The sequence below is a fragment of the Leptidea sinapis genome, chromosome 5 (assembly GCF_905404315.1).
Source record: "Leptidea sinapis chromosome 5, ilLepSina1.1, whole genome shotgun sequence".
In the NCBI taxonomy this organism is placed as follows: domain Eukaryota; kingdom Metazoa; phylum Arthropoda; class Insecta; order Lepidoptera; family Pieridae; genus Leptidea; species Leptidea sinapis.
In genome coordinates, this window is record NC_066269.1 from 8,075,444 (window position 1) to 8,098,700 (window position 23,257).

Here is a 23,257-nt window from a genome sequence, read left to right on the forward strand (position 1 = left end):
GAACGTCCTGCTCGTCTCGTCTCTTAATGTTTAAATAAGTAAATTGTATTAAATATATCGTTGTAATGTACCCATACTACATACAGGCTATGCCTAGTTTGGGGCAAGATAATTTGTCTAAAAAAAATCAATTCTGAGACAGACATGTATATCCCAACAGCTCAGTCCCAAGGATTATGGTCAGGTTCGAGTATCTTATGATAGGGAGATAAAATGAGTACCTGTTGTCATTCTAATACAAAATGACAACGTGGAAATGCTGCCAGTATTCCAGGTACGCTTCCACGTAATGAAAGTTTTTATTTTATGTAGTCATTGTATTGTAAATATAGTTATAAAATTTGTTTTGTTTGAATAAATAAGTATAGACAAGTTATGTATTTAGCAATATTAAATACAGGAAGAAGTTAAGTCGCCTCAGCAACACCCCAATCATATCAACACCTCGTCGTCGCTTCAGGAGCGCGGCGTCTGCAGCAAGGTTCACGATCTTCAGAGCCAACCGCGACGGCAAGATGAGAGCCAAGTCTTTTGCCAAAAAGGAAAAGAAAGCAACACAAACACTAGCGATTGTCTTAGGTTGGTATTCCTTTGTGGCAGTCAACAGGTTTTTTTTATAGAGCTCGTTTTTAAGGTGCCGTACCTAAAGAGTTAAAACGGAACTCCAGTGAGGGGCTCCTTGGCATGGCGGCTAGATTATGGGTACCACAACGTCGGCTATTTCTGCCGCGAAGCAGTCATGTATAAACATTACCGTGTTTCGGTCGGAACGGCGCCGTAGCTGGTGAAATTACTTATTATATTATTACTCAAGGTGACGAACGCAATTGTAATGCCGCTCAGAGTTTTTGGGGATTTTCAAGAATCCTGAGCGGCATCGCATTGTAATGGGCAGGGCGTATCAATTATCATCAAATGAACGTCCTGCTCGTCTCGTCCCTTATTCTTTAATAAAAAGAAATTAAAAGATAAAGTATAAAATCTCTTGTTAAGGTTTTCTTATGTATCGGTACCGTTTTCGTACAATAAACAACAAGACTCACAATCACGCTCAAAAATTATCTGAGGCACAACTTGTGTTTCCACCGCGCTTTGAATACAACGCCACGCAATGACAAAGCGTTCAGTGAAAAACAGTCCAAATAACAGCATATCCAAACTTTAAAAAAGATAGTGCCGTATTTCTGTTTAAATTACCAAGATTGTGTAACTAACATGAAGTTTTTAATCAGTTTGCTAAATACATTTATATATATACATTTCAATTGTTAATACAAAATGTTCTTGCCTCGTGTTCGCGTCCCAACTTCTAATGAACGTCTACAATAGACTTTGAACATTACTGCCACGAAATAAGGTGTTAATTTGGATAAATGTTTAATTGTTATCTATACGAGTATATACATACAACGCCGCTCGGACATTTTTTGAAGTCTTTTGAATAGGTATTTGGGAGTTTAGTTGTTGTTGTGCGTCAATGATCGGTAATTACATTATATTTAGATATTAGGTATATTATATTTGACGATACAAAAGTATCCTTAAAAACTTGCTTCAAATAAAACGTTACTTTTATGAGACTCGAGATTACAACTACACAAATGCTTTCTTAATAGGTGTATTCCTGTTCTGCTGGGCGCCCTTCTTCACCTGCTCTGTCCTGGACGCTCTCTGCACCAAGTTCGGACTGAACTGCTCGCCAGGAGTCACAGTCTTCATCCTCACTACCTGGCTGGGTTATATTAACTCGTTTCTCAACCCAGTCATCTACACCATATTCAATCCGGAGTTCAGGAAAGCGTTTAGGAAAATTCTCTATTGCTCATAAGAATATTATTGTAATAAGCGGATTTAAAATAAAACAGAAGGAAACGATTTTTTTTATGATTAAAGTTATTATATTTTCAATAATCGCTAATAAAATGCTCGCATTATACTTCCATTTATTTACACGGTGTTTGTGGATTGATGCATCTACTGTACTCAATAACTCTAGTGTTTTTACTTAGTAATTTACATTTACTTTCTTTTTGGCTTACTCGTATAAGACATTGAGTATTTGACTTTGCATCACTTTACTTATCTACACTGGCCTTCAAAAGTAAGTATCACACTTTTAAAATTACTTTTAAGATTACGTTTTAAGTTCACAAGATCTACTTTCGAAATAAAAAGGACTCCAAAAAATAATTTAATTTTTTACATAAAAACTTTATAGTCGGTAACCTTCTTTTAAGAATTGGCTGAAAAAAAACTTCAAAAACAAAACCATTCCTTTTTCAAAGTGGACGTTTCCGTATTACAATTTTACCATTCACATTTTTCTTTCTGATTTAAATTTTTTTCAAGATCGATGGGTCTTGTTTTAAAAATTTATGCTAAAAAGCACATAACATTTATTTATCATGCCTCTTTCGATTAAAGAATGTGCTAGGATCATGGTTTTTCTGGAACTAGGCATCAGTATGCGTCGCACTGCAAGAATGGTGGGTGCGACGGTACGAACGGTCCTCAAGGTACGAAGAGACTGGACACCATCTGAGGAGACCTTGTAATGGCAGACCCAGGTGTACCAGTGCCCGAGAAGATCGTTATATTATTTCCGCTGTGTTAAGAAATCGCCACCAAAATGCAGTTGAAGTCCAGCAACAGCTACTTCAGACCCGGAGGGACTACATTAGTGACAGAACAGTGAGAAGAAGACTTGCTGAAGCAAATTTGAAACCCCGAAGACCAGCGAGTGGCCCAAAACTCGAGAGACAGCATCGAGTAGCGAGACTGCGATACGCCCGTGAACATATGCAGTGGGATGAAGAAGAATGGTCAAGAGTTTTGTTTGCAGATGAGTCTAGATTCTCCCTTTACACTTCTGATGGAAGGCGAAGTGTTAACAGGCGACCTGGTGAGCGATACCTTCAAGCCTGCATCTCAGAAACAGTCCAATACGGTGGAGGCAGTGTACATGTATGGGCTGGCATATCTTCAGGAGGTCGCACAGAGCTAGTAGCCATAGAAAATGGCACCCTCACTGGGCAAAGATATGCTCAAGAGATTCTCAATGAGTATGCAGGGCCGTATTTAGCAAATATGGGTGATGGATCGATGCTGATGCATGATAATGCCCAGCCACACACGGCTCATATCGTACAAGAGTATATTCAGGAGGTCGGTATCAGCGTGATGGCTTGGCCATCAAGAAGTCCTGATCTCAACCCGATTGAACACGCCTGGGATGAGCTTGGGAGGCTAGTCAGAAATCGCAGACCACCACCTACTACCCTCAGGGCACTAAAGCAGGCCCTGGTAGAAGAATGGGAGAATATTCCCCAACATCGGCTCCGAAACCTAGTGTTCAGTATGCCAAACCGGCTCGAAGCTGTAATCAGAGCTCGAGGAGGCAATACCAGTTATTAAAAATTAAATAACATGTAATACATTTTAGTTGATTTTTTTTACACTAAACTTAAAATGTCTATTTACATTGTTTTATCTTTTTTAAGTTAAAAATGTTACTAATGTATTATTTTAGTTTCTAAGAATTAAAGCCTATAAAATTTGCAACAAAACGTTTTTAATCTTAAATCTCTACCTTCTATAGTTAAGAAAAAAAATTAATTTGAAAAGTGTGATACTTACTTTTGCAGGCCAGTGTATATATATAAAAATAAATTGCTGTTCGTTAGTCTCGCTAAAACTCGAGAACGGCTGGACCGATTTGGCTAATTTTGGTCTTGAATTATTTGTGGAAGTCCAGGGAAGGTTTAAAAGGTGAATAAATATGAAAGTGTTCGGAATTAAATAAAAACAACAATTTTGTTTTTCCTTTGAGGTATCCCCCGTCGTCCGATATTTGTTTTGAATGGACATATTTTCTCTGAGAGTATTTATTGACGCACGGTTTGACAGTTCTGCTGTAAAACAATTTCATTACAACAACAGGGAGCATATTTTCAAAATAATTCTTGATATTATGAAATATTATTGACAAATTCATAAAAAACAGTATTTCATTTATTATATACAGAACAACGTCTGACCCGCAACTAGTATTGTATATAAAAAGATTTGTAAAACAATGAAGCTGTAAATATTAATTAAAAAGAGTGGCAATGAGTTTCTTGCCACATCTTCTCAATAAATGAAGGTAAATGGTAATAATTATAATATAAGTTCATATTTTCATTAATCTTCTTCCTGCTCGTGATCCCAGTTTATTGAGAATCAGACGTCATTGTAATGATACGTGATAATGGGTTGTCAGTAATTGGTCAAGTTCTGTGGTTAAGTACTTTACTCGACTTATTAAGGATGTTCATCGCCTTCCTTACCGTATCGTTGTTTTTACGCCTCATTAAATGTCCATACCACCTCAGCTTGCCTCAGCCAAGGGTTATTCTTGGCTCCCTAAGTTTTTCCGTTAGCGGCGCGATCTTGAACAGGCCTCTGATGTTATCAATCACAGGCTTGTTGATGTTGTATTTCTTCTCATGTAAAATGATATATCTGTCAAATTATTAATAATATTATAAGTGTATATTCATAATTATATTTAAATATATTGTAATGTAAATGTTAATGAGTAACTATGTATGTATATTATTAATTTAGATTATAATATAATACTCATGTATAATTGTGGTTGTGAAATAAATAATATTTCATTGGCCGACATGATTAAAATGTTATTTTATTAATAAACGAAATATTATTTCAGCGTCCTTACAGATTTGTGTATTGTTAGCATGAGAAAATATGATATAATTTACTTGGATACTTTTTTGTGATGTAGATATTTTTATATAATTTAAAAATTCTCGATCAGAAAACTTTTGCATTACGTCATACATAGAGCTATAATCGTAATTATGATGGATCACCTATAAATATGAGAAGCGGAAGTGAAAATGACTTTCCACACAAAGCCTCCATAGACCACAATTTCCGTTGTGATTTTGATAGATTACTTGCTCCTGCAATAGCGTTCTCAGTTCCATTAGGTCAGCTGAAAAAGCTTTAAGCGCGAAAATTAAACGATTTATAAATATAAAGCATTAACGAATTTTAAATATTGTGATTAGTAAATGCACGATGACTTGATAAAAGATCTGAATAGCCTATTGTTATTGAAAATATGCTGAAACATTAAATTGAAATTAAACCAAACGTTATCAGCAAGAGTTTTAAATAAACAGTGAAATAAATTTGTAAATACTCTAGAGAAAAATTTGTTTTGTAATCAATCGATCAGTTTTCAACTTAAAAACGAAATTTTCGTGACATAATAATAGCTTCTAGTAATTTATTATTCTTCACTGAAATGAGCAACCATGTGCAGGAATAATAAAAAAAATACGGGTTGCACTCCGGGAATGCCGACAGAAATGAAAACTTATTTTGGCGCGTTAGACATTTTTTAGATGGGTGCTAGGGTTTTTTGGTTATGAATCGCATTTTATTAATGATTAGAAACTTTAAATATATCTAATATTCTTTTATGAATCATCGTTAACAATTTATACAACTCATGTATCATTATCATTAAAATTAAAATTAAATTATATAGAAACTATGGACCATGGTAAATAAAAATATTTTATTCGAATAATATATCTAAATTTTATTTACCTAGACGCGTTCGCGGTCTGCTATATGTACATGTATATATGCACACATTATAGCTGCGTCTCGTAACGGTGTCGCGTGTCCAGAGATTTTTGTGTTTTATGTCTCATCTAAAAATATGCGTACCGTGCTAAAAGAAGTTTTCACTGCATTAATTATATTATATTATCAATTCTATTCTATTCGATTATTTTCTCAAAATCATTCTCTCAAATCTCTTAATATACGGAGTAGGTATATATAGCTCTTATAACACTTCTTCTTATTTAGATTTCTATGATTTTAACCCATTTTAGAGTTTAACAACAATATATATTTTAATAGATTAATATTCTAAATTTCAAGAGTTCTCCTCTAACTCTTTTTTAAATATTATACTAATTCTTTAACTGAAACACCAACCAGATTATAATTTTTGATTTTGGATATCAAGCTCGAGTCTGAATTAGTTTATTTATTTTAGTCAGCATTCTCTGCTTTATAAAATATGATAAATGAATATATTATTTTCGTCGCTCAAAACGAATCAATCAATCAACAAATCATACTTTCTGTAAGCATAGCTTTCACGGCGGCTAACTCAGGACCTAGTTCTTAGATCTACAGAGCGTACTGAGACTTTGCTTAGATTTTACTTGAGTAAAACTCAGCTGAGTTCAAGCTTAGCAAAATCTTTGATTCAGTATTTATCACTGACCTGTACTATATACCACTGGCGGCTGTCAAAGTGCTTTTGTGCCTGTTTGATATTCGCCATTTTGGCGCTGTTGGCCATGTAGCGAGAGTCTGCGGTACTAAAACGTAGTGATGACATTGGACAAACTTAGCAAGCATCGATAGATGGTGGGAAATGTGTACTTTATAACGTTGATTCTTCAGGTAAAAATCAGACGGTACACGATTAATTCATTCAAAATGCAAAAATACTTCAGCGTATTGTACGTTCCATCGCAGCCATTTGTATTATACTTCAAAATTAGTTCTGTGGACGCTCGCGAGTGGCGCTTCATATAGGCACAAAAAATTTACTGTCAAACATATGGAACAGCCTGTCCAGTGGTATTTATACAGGTCAGTCATAGTCATTTGATAGCTGAGATTCTGCTGAGCTTAAGGTAAGACAGCCCAATAGAAAGGTCAAGCGCGTGTTTCATTATACACAGTACGTTGTCGATTACTTTTAAACAAATTTTTATAATCGAGTAAACTAAATTATAACAATATCCAAAATTTATTTGATTATTTTTTGAAATAAGTGGAAATTGATGAATGATATATGCGAAATGCGGACTTGTTAACTTAGTTGGTATGAGAAACGGATCGCATTTTTAGATGCGTGACCAGTGCCGGATTAAGCAAACGCGGGGCCCGTAGCAAATTCTTTGAAAGAGCACTTAATCTATATTGGAAATAGTCTGTTACCGAGTGTTTGACGATTGTCTTGGTAGGAAAAGTTGTAAAGTTTTACGTTTTTGTGATATCAAGTAAATTCAATATACCAAAATCGTAAAAATTTTCACTCAAAAATTACGCTCATTTAGAGATGATTGGGTTTAAATATGCGGGGTCCCCTTTCGTGCGGGGTCCGTGGCAATTGCTACTCTTGCTATGCGGTTAATCCCGCACTGTGCGTGACACCTATGGGTGACAGCAGACAGTGTATTTTTTAAACGTCAAACAATAGCTGTTGCTTCATGCAAGAAATTGTTGATCTCCTTTTTGCTCAACTATAAGCCGTATAGTCTGAGTTTTTCCTATGTCCTCGTTTTGGTGGACTTGAGCTCAAAGCTCAAAGCGATGTTTGAAATACGGACTTCAACTTTCTAGATTCTCTAGATTAGTCTGAGTCTAAGTAGGCTCTATAAATCTCAGCCTTAGACAGCTTAAAATGTCCCTTAAGATCCTTAACGAGCAAACTTCGCATGAATAATAGTTTTAAATCTCGAAATAAATGTTGTCTTGACATGAATGTTGTATGAATTACATGTGTATTAATTTACCAATTAGATGTACAGTGTAAAATATAATTGTATAGAAATTCATGTATTTTGGTGTTCATGTAAATCGCTACAAAATTATAAGTTTGTTTTATTTACATTTCAGCAACCTTTCCTCGAAGAAGATGTAAAACTACGTAATAAGAGGCAGGACTGCCTAAGTAAAAATTGATATTTAGTTTAGTATGAAACGTGCAGTGATTTGACATAAGTTTGAAATAGTAGTAATTACAGTATGGCGATTGGCGACGAAGTATAATCTGGCTAACTTTGAAAGCGAACACCTGCTTAAAAGTGTAGTGGATTTCGGCTATCTCCGTTTTTTACAAGAATAAAGCCGACATCAAGCTACTTCATATCATTGCCCTGTGGCATTGACTAATGTAGATATAGTAAATATGCCCTGTAAGTGTATTTTTTTAAACACATTCACTAGGAAGATAAGTTTTAATCTTTCTTCCACGTACTACAAAGGTGTGGAATGAACATCCTTGTGCGGTGTTTCCGGGACGATACGACATGGGTTCCTTAAAAAAAAGCGCGTACACCTTCCTTAAAGGCCGGCAACGCTCCTGTGATTTCTCTGGTGTTGAGAGAATGTGGGCGGCGGTTATCACTTAACACCAGGTGACCCGTACGCTCGTTTGTCCTCCTATTCCATAAAAAAAAAGATAAATGAACAGATGAAAGTACAATCCAAACAGCTTCGGTGTGATATTTAGATTTTATCTGTTATACCAGCGCTCCCCTTGCTGCGGTCTTCAATCATTTTCCTTAGGAAATAGACACAGAATAATAAAGCTTATTCAGTCCTTTTTGCAATTACATACTAATTCACTACATAGCATAAAACAAAGTCGCTATATTTATAAATTTATATCTAAACAAGAAAATTAATAAAGACATACCAGTCGGAGGCTCCTTAGCACAGGATGCTGGCTAGATTATGGGTACCACAACGGCGCCTATTTCTGCCGTGAAGCAGTAATGTGTAAGCATTACCGTGTTTCGGTCTGAAGGGCGCCGTAGCTAGTGAAATTACTGGGCAAATGAGACTTAACATCTTGTCTCAAGGTGACGAGCGCAGTTGTAGTGCCGCTCAGAATTTTTGGGGGTTTCAAGAATCCTGAGCGGCACTGCATTGTAATGGGCAGGGCGTATAAATTACCATCAGCTGAACGTCCTGCTCTTATTTTCATAAAAAAAAGACAATTATTGTTTTGTTTTTTTTAATAGACCTTAATTAAATACAGACCTAATCAGGTAGAAGTATTCCATTTCACTTGTATTATTATTATTATGATTTTGTATGGTGACCACTATTATATTATATTGCGAGATAAGTTCCAAAAAATATTTTAACATCCCTAACATCTAGTAACGTTACACACACAAAGATGTACGTGCACGTACACTAAAATGACACTACGCACACATAAATATTACACAACTGCACCTTGTTTCTTTAGATTACTTCATCTAAATATATTTTGTTAATCTGTGTGCACGCCAAATAATCTCATTTTCCACAATATTCTAAGGTGAGGAAAATTTACTATAAATATAATAAAATGTATCTCTACTAATATTATAAATGTGAATGAAAGTTTGTTTGTTACGCTTTCACCGCTGAACCGATTTTGATAAAATTTAGTACAGATATAGACTAGAGCTTGAAAAAGGACATAGGCTACCTTTTATTGCAAAAAATAATAATGGAGGGGTTGAAAGGGGATGACAGTTTGGATGAAAATTCGTCATTATCGAAGATATAACCATGAAACGTTGTATTTGGGCACTTGATAAGAAATAATTTATAAACATTTGTTAGAGCATTTTTAAAGCTTTGACCTACATGGGGATGAAATAGGAGATTAAAGTTCACAGGGAAAAACGATTAAAGAGACTGTCCACAATGACAAGCGATATCCTCTTTATCATAAAAGAGCGCCGCCAGCAGCGAAAAAAGAGCAGTTTGTATCTGTGTAACAATCTCAACCAGATATAGCTAACAATCTCAACCAGCAATAACTAAAAATCTCACCCAGCAATAGCTAACAATCTCAACCAGCAATAACTAACAATCTAAACCAGCAATAGCTAACAATCTCAACCAGCAATAGCTAACAATGTCACCCAGCAATACCTAATAATCTCAACCAGCAATAGCTAACAATCTCAACCAGCAATAGCTAACAATGTTATCCAGCAATAGCTAAAAATCTCACCCAGCAATAGCTAACAATCTCACCCAGCAATAGCTAACAATCTCAACCAGCAATAGCTAACAATCTCAACCAGCAATAGCTAACAATGTCACCCAGCAATAGCTAAAAATCTCACCCAGCAATAGCTAACAATCTCACCCAGCAATAGCTAACAATCTCAACCAGCAATAGCTAACAATCTCAACCAGCAATAGCTAACAATGTCACCCAGCAATACCTAATAATCTCAACCAGCAATAGCTAACAATCTCAACCAGCAATAGCTAAAAATCTCACCCAGCAATTGAAAAGTATACTTACTAAAAATTAAAGAAATTGCTCAAAGTAACTATTCATTGCGACAACGAGGAGGAAGTAAAAGAACAAGAAGTAAAAAAAAAGTTAAAGCTAGTAGTTACATATTTTGCAAAAAATACATGGCCACGTCTCGTTTTTTATAAATTACTAGCTGACCCAGCAAACGTTGTATTGCCGATATTTAAATCGCGATACAAAAGTAACTGTTGATCGTAGATGGGTGAAAAATTGAAGTTGTATGTATTTTTTAATGCTGACTCATAATCAAATGTCAAAATTAAAAAAAAATCAAAAAAATTCAAAATTAAAATTTCGTTCACCCTTAACATTTAGGGGGAAGAAAAATAGATGTTGTCCAATTCTCAGACCTACCCAATATCCACTCAAAATTTCAAGAGAATCGGTCAAGCCGATTCGAAGGAGTTCAAAGTTTAACACCATGACACGAGAATTTTATATATTAGATTATAGAACACTTATTGCATATCGACTGTTATTTTAAATATATGACTAACTTCAGTCGGTCAGCTGCTCAGATGAAAACGTCTTCTCATGAAGTTCATCCAGATTAAAAAAGTAAGCTTAAAAAACCGACTTTAATAACAAAGTATAAAATAAGTTAGTAAATATTTAATTTAATACACCTCGTGTTTAATTTAATACCTTTAATATTAATTATATATTACCTATTGATAGGGTTATGGTCGGTGCCTGCCCGTTTGGGTTGTTTTGTTCTAGACGAAGCTATCCCGCTCAAAGTCATGCGTGGCGAGTGTAGGTACTTACCTGCTATTACAAATTGGCTTGGCACCGACTGAAGTCGACTGAAGTAGTTTTGAAAAACTATTGACAATAGGGAGTATTTTGTTAATATTAAAGATTTGCATACAGGTAGGGCTACCCTTCGGGATATCGATTAGAGGGAGTTGGTGAATGCTCAAGCATACCAACGCAGACGGCTGCGTATGTGGGACTCACGGAAAAATCTGAGCAGCTTCCCACTAAACACCACCTGAGGTTGGCTTTGGGAGAGGGACTGAGAGAGGCGCAAGCAGCACTCCCTTGGTACTTGGTAATCAAGAGACTATTCACAAACGGGGACCATAAGGCGTAGGTTCTTCAAAGATCAGCTATGAAGGGATTTTACGAAATTCCACTTCTTTTTATGATGACAGAACAACGTTTGTCGGGTCAACTTAGTTATATTATATTCTTTGATAATAATATTACATTATTCATAGTCATATATTCATGTTAGAACACGAATAGAATCGCTAGCGCCATCTTGTTAAATATTAAATCAATGTCTCCACATAATTATATTTTGTCAATTATTATTTCACACGTAGTTACCATATAGCCACTAAATATTTAAATACAAAAACTGTTTTTAAACTAACACCGAAAATTTACCCTAAATAAATTAAGGAAAAACTTAATTTCATAATAATATGAACCTACTTCATAAACCTTAGATACAGAGCTGGAGTAGCATAATAGTAATTCAAATCTCTCATAGATGGCGCTCAATAGGTAACTTTCATATAAGTCGCATTATTACACCTAAAGTCACCGTTTTCGCTATCATTACTTGATATTGTGAAATAGAAAATATAATGCCATTATTTTCTCAATGTTTTTAATTCATAATAATGTATCCCGGTTACGAAAACTATATTTCTTTTGCATTAAAATGCAACAAAAAATGACATTTACAATATGTGTTTTCAATTACGTACTTGCAGTTTGCATCTCGCTCTCGTGCTAATAAACAATCGCGTCAAAAAGAGACGGCTAGTATTTTCAATATCTTACTTCAAGCATTGGTGTTTCGTATCAGCTGACAAGCAAAGCAAAACAGTCGGTGCGCGACCATCTTGTCATAACTGGAGCCAGTGACAATAAATAAATATTATAAAATGTGCTACATCCCTCGTAATGAATTAACATTGACGTGTACCTAATAAACTCTTGTGCATAGTACATTCTCGTGCTCAATCCGACTGCTTTTCTATTCATTTTGCTCCATTATTCGGGATTGTGTTGCGTCAAATGACGTCATGTATGTGATACACGTATTGCTGAGGAGTTTGTAAGTATTTTCCTTTATTACTATATTATTAAGCTGAAATTATTGCATAATGTGTTCAGGTATCAGTAAATACAAGATGGGTTTCATTCATAAAGTCTTTGCAAAACGCTATCAAAGTATTCCACCCTCTGTTTGGTTTAACAACTTGTTATTCATCATATTGTTTCAATTGTCCTTGAAAATTATGCAGCTAAAATCATAGTCGCTATGCCAATTGGTTGATCGGTTATTAGTTAAATACATAGCTTTCTACTCATATTTCCTTACCTACGTTAGCCTCGAATGATTGAGGAAGTTTTTATGTTAGTCAAACTCAAATGGAATGCTCTCGAGAGTCGAGAGTCAAACTTAACATATGTGCGATAGGCAAGTGTTCAAAACAATTTAATAGGTACCTATTCCTTCGGTAATCTGTTATTATCTTCCACAATTTTTAGTTTTAATATCATTTTAAACATTGTTTGTGAAATATAGGTAACCTACTTGGATGCATACGTGATTTACCTCTACAAGTCTTGATATTTTAAATAGGTACAGTCTACCGCTATTGTACAGTACTTACTATGTATGTATATAGGTAGGAATTGTTGTGTAGATTGATAGATATTAACACTTATATTTAGGTACCTACTTATTTAACAAACGTGTAGGTATTTTGGAGAGCCAGTACGATTAGCTACTAGAAACATTGTAGAACTATTAGATCAAATAGGTAGGTACCAAGTACCATGTGCGTAGGTACCTATTATAGCTATCCATTTGATGGGCGTATCTTTTGGTTAACAATATACAAATATACTTAGCAATACCTTGACTGTACCTACTAAGAATTTACTTTTTATACCTTACATAATATAATACAATTTGAAGGCATGGGTACCTATTAGGTACCTAGAACGTACTACCAAACTACCTTGCCTGCCTTTTAATAAGATTCAATTTATTGATAAATAGGTACCTACCTACTTACCAAATTCCCTTTCGATTACATAATTGATTCGACCGTTATTGATGCAGGTAAGTTGGTAAAAAAGTAGGCATGAAAGAACTTGCCTAAAATAACTATACATACTTCCTAATATGAATTCAGTGCATCTGGTTAAAATTTGCTTAAAAAATACGATCTGTCTACGTAGGTAGTCAGATCGTATACATAATTTCGTCGAAGTTTCCGCTAGAGGCGCTGTTATCAGCGCGTTGAATCTATAATAATTCAACACTGCATAGGTATTATAGTACGTACAATACCTAGCAGCTGTGGTTCTGGAAATTAGTAAACAGAAATATAATAAATTCTCGAGGTCTATATTGATAACAGGGGTTAATAATGTGTGATATATAGGTATCCGCTGCCTGTCATATAGGTAATTAATAATGTACTTAATTGTGTTTATAATAATTTTATTTACCAATACTACTACTTATTACTATTCTGTGGAGTGAAGCATGCTTCAAAAAAAGAGTACAGACAGATAAAAAAGGTAAATCTAACGAAATCTGAGTTAAGAGTTACGATGAGGGTAAGATCTGAAAAAAATTAAGGATGTTACAACAACTATGAGAATGTTCAAATGGAGATGAACGGGACACAAAATCTTTAATGCATTTAAGAGAATTCCACCAATGTATTGACTCATCACGATATCTCTGGAGCCATAAGGCCATAAATAGAGACTTGAAATTTAGTAGGAATATTCCTTTTGCCGAGCGGAGTTCAGCTAAGAAAAGAATTTAAGAGATTCCACCCGAAAGAGTTTTTTGAAAATGATGAGAGTGAAATTTTAAAATGCGCGCGCATCACTGTAACACAAAAGTAACAGGTTGAAGTTGGTTCCCAAAAATTTTATGACGTTTGCGTTATTCGTTATTTTTTTTTTTTTGGTTTCTTCGTCCATTATCAGGCAAAGGGTTCAAGCCCATACAGCCGTATTCATTACTTAATAATTAATTGTCAAAGGCATTTTTGCAAGATTTTTACAAAATTGTTCTTTCTAAAAAGAATGAAAAGAAAATAGAATAGAATAGCATGAGAAATAAATAATTTTAATCATTTTTGCTTCGTTAGGCCAGAGAAGTATGACTTCTTGCGTGCAAACAAAAGTACACACACACATTTTTTTATTATGAATAGAACAAATTTTGTCGGGCAGCTAGTACAAGATAAAGAGAAATGGACCAAATAAAATTTTGAATTTGTACCCTAAAAAAAGTGGAAGACAATAGGGAATATAGAGGGGGATGGAAGGTGTTGGTATTTTAGGTATTTCTTTTGGCACGTTAGGTTAGGTTAGGTTAACAAACTCTTTCGGGTGGAATTTCGTAAATTCTTTTCTTAGCTGAACTCCGCTCGGCAAAAGGAATATTCCTACTAAATTTCAAGTCTCTATTTATGGCCTTATGGCTCCAGAGATATCGTGATGAGTCAATACATTGGTGGAATTCTATTCTCTAAAAAAAGTGGAAGACAATAGGGAAAATAGAGGGGGATGGAAGGTGTTGGTATTTAAGGGTATTTCTTTTGGCACGTTAGCGAATAATTATCAGAGTGAATTTATCGATGCCCGCGCACACCATCACGCAGATTCGACACCCTGACTTTTTCGTTGGTCAACTAGAGACCATTTGTATCATAGTTCTGCTACCATAAACCTCTTGTAGCTTATGTTTTGTCTAATGAACCACAACCAATGGAAGAGAATTAAAAATTATTTTGTTATTAATTTATATGTGTAGTTTTTTTGTGACGCATGCAGTCGTCTAATTAAGATAATCGCTCTCTCGTTAGCGTTAAAAATCTATCACAATCATACTCGTAATTAGGGTGCCATGCCAGTGTCGTTGATAAACAAGTTCGTAGCGAATGCAAACACGTCCATTAGCGAAACGTTATTCATTTGCAATTTCAATCTGTAATCTATCGTTTAAAATTTATAGGCGACTAGCTGCCCCAGCAGTTGTATTGCCATATAAAGTAATAAAAATTTTTTTTTTTTTGGGGTATATGAGAAATAGATGACGATACGACTTAAGATTTATCCATCTACATAAAAATTATCTAATAGATAGTTAACAACTGTAGTTAATCTACCAACTATAGTTAGCTAAAATTAAGTTTAAGTTTATTTTTTACCTCCTGAGAAACTTAGAAAGATATAAAATTATAACTAGTTATTCATTTGAAACTATTCTATCAATTTGATTTCTGAACAACAGGGGACACATCAAAGGAAAAACAAAATTGTACTTCTGTATTTAATTCCGAGCATTTTCATATTTTTACCTTTTAAACCTTCTCTGGACTTCCACAAATAATGCAAGACCAAAATTAGCCAAATCGGTCCAGCCGTTCTCGAGTTTTAGCGAAACTAACGAACAGCAATTCATTTTTTTTATATATATATATAGATGGAGAGAGTTAGTGTTGCCGGGTACCCAACAATATTTTCGCCTTCAGTATCATTCTAAGTACCCTAAGTCTTAAAAGTTATTAATTTTCTTAAAACCTTACTACCTCTACAAATATTTTTGATTTTTGTTGTGAGTTTACTACTACATATACAGCGATTACGGTCTTACGACGGAAACGGCGTAAGCAACTTCCCGTACAGTTGTTCTCTTTTAAAGATTCTGGTACTGTCTATATGCCTATCTATCAGCGTTCGTTTGTCACGTAGATAATAATGTAAATGAAAACACATTTATTGTTATCAAAGAAAAAAAAATACAGAATGACATACCACATATTTATTTTGTCTCAAAAGAAACGGCGTACATCCAAGCAGCGCGCGCTGGTTTTCCCCCGTCCCCCGTCCTTGTGGTGTTATTAGGAAGTTATTAGGGTCTACGACCACCAAATAGGTGTAAATAATGATGAAAATTTAAAACAATTAAACTTACAAATGTAGTTTCATATTACTCGCATTTTATTAGCTTGTAACCTATATGTAGGTGTGTTTGTTTGTAACCGACTCAATTGGGCGCGATTTTGACCCACTTAAAACGGCCAGATTTCGTTCAAACTTCGTAGGTTTAATATATATAATTATATAAATATGTAATTGCTCTCATAATACCTTTACTTATTTACAGTGTATGCGAATTGATACATCTCCTCCACTTGTTACTGTTTTTTTATCTATTAATCACTTCTTCTCTGTGTTGTTTTGCCGACTTCAAAAAGGAGGATGTTCTCAATTCGACATGTACATCGATTACGTTGAGATTTATCAACTGATTTACGGGATTCTTGTTATGGTTTTATTGATATGGAATAGTTGCTATTTTGTTCCATAAAACTCATTACAGCTCAACGATGTATTTCTTTTTCAGAATATTATTAAATATTAACGATATACAATAATTTATCAGTTAAACATATTTTATATATAATTATACTTACTTACCCGACGGGGGTACTTAATTACCCGACGGAGTGGTAAAAACCGCGAAGTTGGCAACATTACCGCGAACAGGTTTTCTTTTTTCGCCCCGTCACACGTGCTAGTATAACTGACTGCAAAAGCCAGTTTGCACCTGCTGAATGCAGACGCGATAGACTATAGACGTATATACAACACATGCATAATATGAGTACATAGACTATAGACTGATATCGTTGGATGTTTGCTGTGTCGACTTTCGCCTTTGTAATGTAAACAATTGAAGGACGTTGTTATTTTTAGTCTCTGTTGATAAATGCTATTGACAGCTTTACTACCGTTCTTAATCGCGAAATAATTAATCATTTCATTTATTGCCTGTTATGATATTGTCTATTCGTGTGGTGCGGGTGCTTCTAGAAAGGTCACTGCGTTGTGCTTCTATTGGGGTTGTCACTTTAATGAAATAAATAGTGTACGTCTCATTTCATATATTCAAAATAGGATGTGACATCACTTATTGAAAGTCAAAAACTACCACCCATTCCAAAACGAATGCCTCAGACCTAAGAAGAACGGGCGCAACAAACTCAGCGGGCTTTTTTTTTCATCAAAAAAATATGTTTACTAAGTAATATTGTAAAATTAAACTTATTATTTAATAGCCAGAGGGCGGTCGCTCCATTCCCAACTGTGGTATGTGAAAGTCATTTATGTTATAGTAAACCTTTACCACACAAACGTTTTTTAACAATTATTTTGAATAACGTAATGCTTTTTCTTTTCAACATTTTCTACGACCTTATTGTAAAGACTTACTAACTCGACTTAGCCGAGTAGTAGGCATTATAAGTTTATGTCTGTTCCTGGTGTTAACATGGTTATAACAGTTTCTAGCAAATTCACTTATGTGCCTATGAACATACATAACATTATCAAGAATACATCGAGAAGCAACAGTCAATATTTTAATTTCTTTGAATTTTGCTCTCAATGATTCTGATGATGATATACCAGATACATAATAATAAAAGAAAAATACTTGATAACAAGAAGTACAGTCATGTTTAAATAAAAAAAAAACCAAATCGTGCAACATTGGTATTTTAGAAATACAATGATTGTGACTGGATTCAGAAACGCGGAGTTTAATGGCTTTGGTTGCCAACGAATATCTTTTTTTATGAAAAAGTATTATGTGTGTTGCTATTATTATTATTGTGCTTAAAACACCTTCATAAAATCTATTTTAAGTACTCTAGTACTAACCATACATTAAAGGTAGATTGGCAAACTATCTCTCAATATTTTTTTCTCAGTAACGCATGGATGAGGTGCTCTGCTTTTCTTCGAGGTTTGTCTTTCTTTGGTTGAAGTCATGAGGGCGGAATGGCATTTTCTTGTGTTAACTCCACCGTATTCTTGGAAGTCTGCCTTTCTCCATTCAATTCCTAAAAGCGGTCATAGCTCGCACTAAAGGCCTATTCTCTAATATTACTTCCCTACTCTCAAAATTCATAGAAAGCGAGATTAACTTCCTGACAGCTCATGTTGCCATATGGCAACGGCATGAGACCACCGTGTAGTACGATGTTATGAAGTTAGCACACAAGACATTAACCGCCAGCTGTAGATAAGATATACAAAGAGTTTCATCCATTGATCAACCAACCTACTTTTACGACTTTTGCCGATCACCAATCTTCTGCTATGCAGATGGGCCGCAGCTATCGAAAGCAAAGGAGATGGCCTGGCTATGTTGAGGGCCTTTGATCGAATATTGCACAAGGCGCTTCTCTCGAAACTTTGATCATTTGGGCTTCCTGAGAGTTAATAAAATTAGACCAGCACCCACTCTCTATCAGAGCTCTCGCTTGATATTTTCGCAGAATGAAGTAAAACGAAGACTCAAGACCCAGAAGATATAAGTTTAGGCGTTTAAGTTTACATCAGATTACCTAAAGATATTTATTTTAATTCGCCAATCTCAGTTATTAAGAAGAATGTAACAATATTCCATTTCAAGACGTGTGACCGAATCTCTAGTGCGATCGCAAAAGATTACAAATGATTTTAAAACGATTACAAATCATTTTTGTAAATCCTATTAAAATGAACAGTTCTATATTGTAATGTTCATTAACGATGGAAATATTCAATCCAGTACAAACATTAGCTCACAAACACAATTTATTTAACCGGGTTAAACATAATCACTCTCGTCACGTTTTTTCGTTACCTCCATTGCAGTTGAATAACCTGTCAAAAACGACTGTTTTAGCAATGACACTCAACAGTGATCGCTTGAAGCAGGAGTCCTTGTGAAATATATTAGGAGGCTCCTCTGGCATTTCGCGTGCGTGTCCCACTAGCGAAGGTTGGCAGTCAGTTTTGTAAATTCAACTTTGTTCTACGCGAGGCGAAATAGTTCTGCCGCATTCGCGATTCCTGTCCACTATCGAATGTTCCGCAACCATGATGTTTTTCTGCGACCTACGCCTGTTCTTCCGGCAACTTTTCCTATCATGGTGATTTGTAGGACTTCGTACGTCTCGTGCCGAAGCACGTGCCTCAAATATGCGACTTCCCTCATCTTGATGGTTTGCATGAGTTCGTTTTTGATTGATTGACAGGTTAACTCATCTGTACAGGACTAGCTTAATGGAAAATCTCTCACACTGTAATCGGCCGCCACCTTGTTGACGTCATAGTGACGTCGGGTCCAGGCAAATCGCCAATTAAAAACAACAACGTCACGTGGACGTTGTTGTTAAGATTACTTAAAGTTAACCGAGGCTTAATGCCCCTGATATTCATAATCAGCTGATCCGACTGTATATACTTCCCAATTATGGTCGTAGCAGAAATCACCGTCTTGTGGCCGTACCCGCGAGTCGCACGAATCTTGAAGTTGTCCTGCTCGTCTCGTTCCTTACTGTCATAAAAAAACCTTGGTGTAGGGTATAACCACTTTCAGAATGGATATGGAAAAAGGCTGTGTCAAGTCCATGGTATATGAACGTCTGTTATGGCTTCACCTCTGCGAGGAAGACACTACAATGTGTGTTTTTAATATGTTATAATGATGTATCATCAAGCAATATAGGTACATACGTCATGCGCATCTTGGTCACTGACCACACTGTCTCAGGTGTGTAAGCATCATAAAATTATTATTTTTGAAGTTATACTTCTTTAGGCGCGTTATGAAAAAATGATTAGAGTGAAATTTTAAGATGTGCGCATCACTGTAACACAAAAGTAGCAGGTTGAAGTTGGTTCCTAAAATTTTCTTACGTTTGCGTCATTCGTTTTTTTTTTTTTGGTTTCTTCGTCCATTATTAGGACAGGCAAAAGGGTTCAAGCCCATACAGCCGTGGTCATTATTTAATATTTAATTGTCAAAGCCATCTTTGCAAGATTCTTACAAAATTCTTCTTTCTAATAACGTAGAATGCACGAGGAATAAATCATTTTAATGATTTTTGCAACGTTAGGCCAAAGAAGTATAACTTCTTGTGTGCATACATAAGTACACACTCACTTTTTTTATGGAACAGAGGACAAACTCGTTACATGATGTTAAGTGATCACCGCGCACATTCTTCTGCAATACCACAGGAATCACAAGAACGTTGCCGGCCCATTAAAAAAGTGCAGGCGTTTTTTTTTAAGGTACCCATGTCGTATCGTCCTGGAAACACCACACAATGGAGCTCATTCCATAGTTTGGTCAGGAACGCCACACATCCAGATTGTGGAGATATCCTAATTTATCGCGTGTCGTGCGAAGGTGAAACTTATTAATATTTTAATATGAATTTGATGGCACATAGTACGACAGACAGATGGCCGTTGGGGCAGTAAAGTCCTCGAATGGCGACCACGTACCGGAAGACACAGTGTTGGTAGGCCCACCACAGGATGGACCGACAATCTGGTCAAGATCGCCGTAATACGTTTGATGAGGGCAGCGCAGGACCGATCGTCGTGGAAATCTTTGGGGGAGGTCTTTGTCCAGCAGTAGACAGAGTCGCCACCGCTATCAAATAATTATTGTGGAGATATACAAAAGCCGTCAGAAATAGATAATCGATAATTCAAATGCGACTCATTACCATGTTATTGTTATTTCATAAACGGAGCCAAGTCGCCGACGAGCGACGCGCACGTACACATCTGTAATTTACGTATTTAGTCCTCAGACTGTATAATTTATAACTGGTTATCGCTTATAATGAAAGCTTATTTTCAAATATTTTTCTTCAAAATATGATTTAAAATCACTTAGTGAACTTTAAAAACTACCACCCATTCGAAATAGTATGCCTGAGACCTGAGATGAACGCGCGCAAGAAACTCAGTGGATTTTTTTATCATAAAAATATTGTTACTATGCACGAACAATCGTACCATAAACATTTATAATTAAATGCATGCGGGTGTTCACTCCATTCCTAGTCTTAACCTTTACCACACAAATGTTTTTTAACAATTCTTTTAAATTTGGTAACACATTTGTTATGTCATAGCTTTAACTGTTAACCGTAACGTTTAAGCTATTGTTAATGTTAAATAGCGACCTGTCAAAAGTTTTAAAAAAAATATTTGATATTGACTTGATATTAATTCACTTTTTAACTTTATCTATGCCAAGCAATACGGTAGTGCAATACATTATGCAGTCTATGTCAAAGCCAGCGTTACTGTTCATCTTAGATCATTTACGTGTTTTGCTAGATTGTGACAGCTGTGAACACAGATACAAAAAATTGAGGTGGAAAGTTAACCTCTATTTTGAGCAATGCACGCAGAATAACACAAACAAATCAGTCAACAAATCGCGAGTGTAAGACGTAGCTTGTCACGAACACTAAACCTGGTAGTAATAAACCTGGTCTAATCTTAAACTTAATCTATAGCAGCTAATATGATGCAACCCATTCTAATTCCTAAGTCTATGGTTAGAACAGAGTTTAAGTTTACGGTCCTTGCAATAATTTACGCGTCATACCCGCTCGGTCAGTCGCGGCCACCTTGGCCTTGTTTGCGAATTGTTGCGACCCTCGGATCACAGATATCTTGTTTGCTTCAATCATTAGCCATGAGACCAATGAGAGGCCCTGATTTTTTATTGTGTCCGATATGAAATCATAATAATGTAAAGACTATATAATGTACTTTGGACAGGATGCCGGCTAGATTATGGGTACCACAACGACGCCTATTTGTGCCGTAAAGCAGTAATGTGTAAAACATTACTGTGCTACGGTCTGAAGGGCGCCGTTGCTAGTGAAATTACTGTAGTGAACTTACTAAATTTATTCACTTTATCACTTTAAAAACATAACATATTTCAATTACAATTGCTTTCGTTTTAGCCTTAAATAAATACTTAATCAATCGGTAGTGTTCAATAAGTCGCCTGTAATTCATGAAGTGACATTTTTATCGAGGCTATGTACCGTACCTTCTTAATTAGTTTTCTACTACATGGCCACATATATGTATATCTCTGGACCTCGCTGGAACATGAAGCCCCCTCCCGTTCCCCTTTCACCCCCTCGCGCTCGTCCCGTTGCCTCAGTACCTTACTGAGCAGGTTGCAGTTGTCAATAGTTCTGTAGTTTATATTCCTATAATAGTACGGTCAGAAAAATAAAAACTCTTTGTAGTTAACCTAGATGCATTTACATCCATCAATAATACAGAAAAATAAATCGTAGTTTATGTATTAATAATAATATCAGGATATTATTTAGTGAAGCTTGTTTTGCACACCGTAACAAAGCGACGATGTGACAATAAAAGTATTACACGGCCAAATAATCTCTGGAACTGGATGGAACGTGAAGCCCCTTACAATCCCTCCTCCTCCTCTCCTGTTGCATTAGTACGGTTTGCAGTTTCATAACGGTTAGGTACAGGACGTGATATTTCGTGCTATCACTGCTTTGCTTTTGGAGTTTTCATTGTTACGTTTTGACTTTTGTTGTTAATAGATCTGTACTTTATATTGTTATAATAGTACGGCCAGAAAAATAAGCACCTTTTGTACCTTCTTAATCTATTCGTTTCTTTTTTTTTTCAATTTTTCATCATTATATTATAATCAGCATCTTAACACAACACCTTTACATCAATCAATAATACTGAAAAACATCGTTGTTTATTCATATTATAGTGAAGCTTGTTTTGCACACCGTAACAAACTGACGATGTGACGTCATCGTCGTCAGGTCCACAGATAATGTAACCGGGTAGTATGTACCATCGACCTGGTTTATATTTGCACGAAAAGAATTGTATGACAATTGGTAGACTGTCTGTGTGTAATAAAATAATAACAGTTACTAAGGAAATGTATGTTCAAGCCAATTTCGACCTTATTGTTTGTTATGACCGTAGGAATATGACCTTAAGAGCGCTTTTGCATTACGCCCGATCAGGGTCCGATCCGTATCAGTCAATAAGAGGTCCGAAGTAGTCGTAAAGCTGTATTCTATTGTAGTTTACGCACTAGATCCGGCTACCGTCATCCAATTTCTTTCCGTCAATCGTAGAAATAGTTCTACGACTAGTCCGGACCGTATTTTCACTGTTACGGTTCGGATTCTGTCGGACGTAGTGCGAAAGCGCTCT

General features: G+C 35.6%; 2 protein-coding genes across 2 annotated transcripts in view; both read left to right on the plus strand.

The window, feature by feature from the left end:
* Window positions 1–1,828, plus strand: part of LOC126964513 (dopamine D2-like receptor) — a 64,666-nt gene extending 62,838 nt beyond the window's left edge. Inside the window, exons 8-9 of the mRNA XM_050807682.1 lie at window positions 401–579; window positions 1,617–1,828. Coding sequence (XP_050663639.1) covers window positions 401–579; window positions 1,617–1,828 — 391 coding nt within the window. The remainder of the gene's footprint in view (window positions 1–400; window positions 580–1,616) is intronic.
* Window positions 1,829–11,997: 10,169 nt separating this feature from the next.
* Window positions 11,998–23,257, plus strand: part of LOC126964533 (uncharacterized) — a 43,697-nt gene continuing 32,437 nt past the window's right edge. Inside the window, exon 1 of the mRNA XM_050807723.1 lies at window positions 11,998–12,236. The gene's annotated coding sequence lies outside the window, so the exon portion shown is untranslated. The remainder of the gene's footprint in view (window positions 12,237–23,257) is intronic.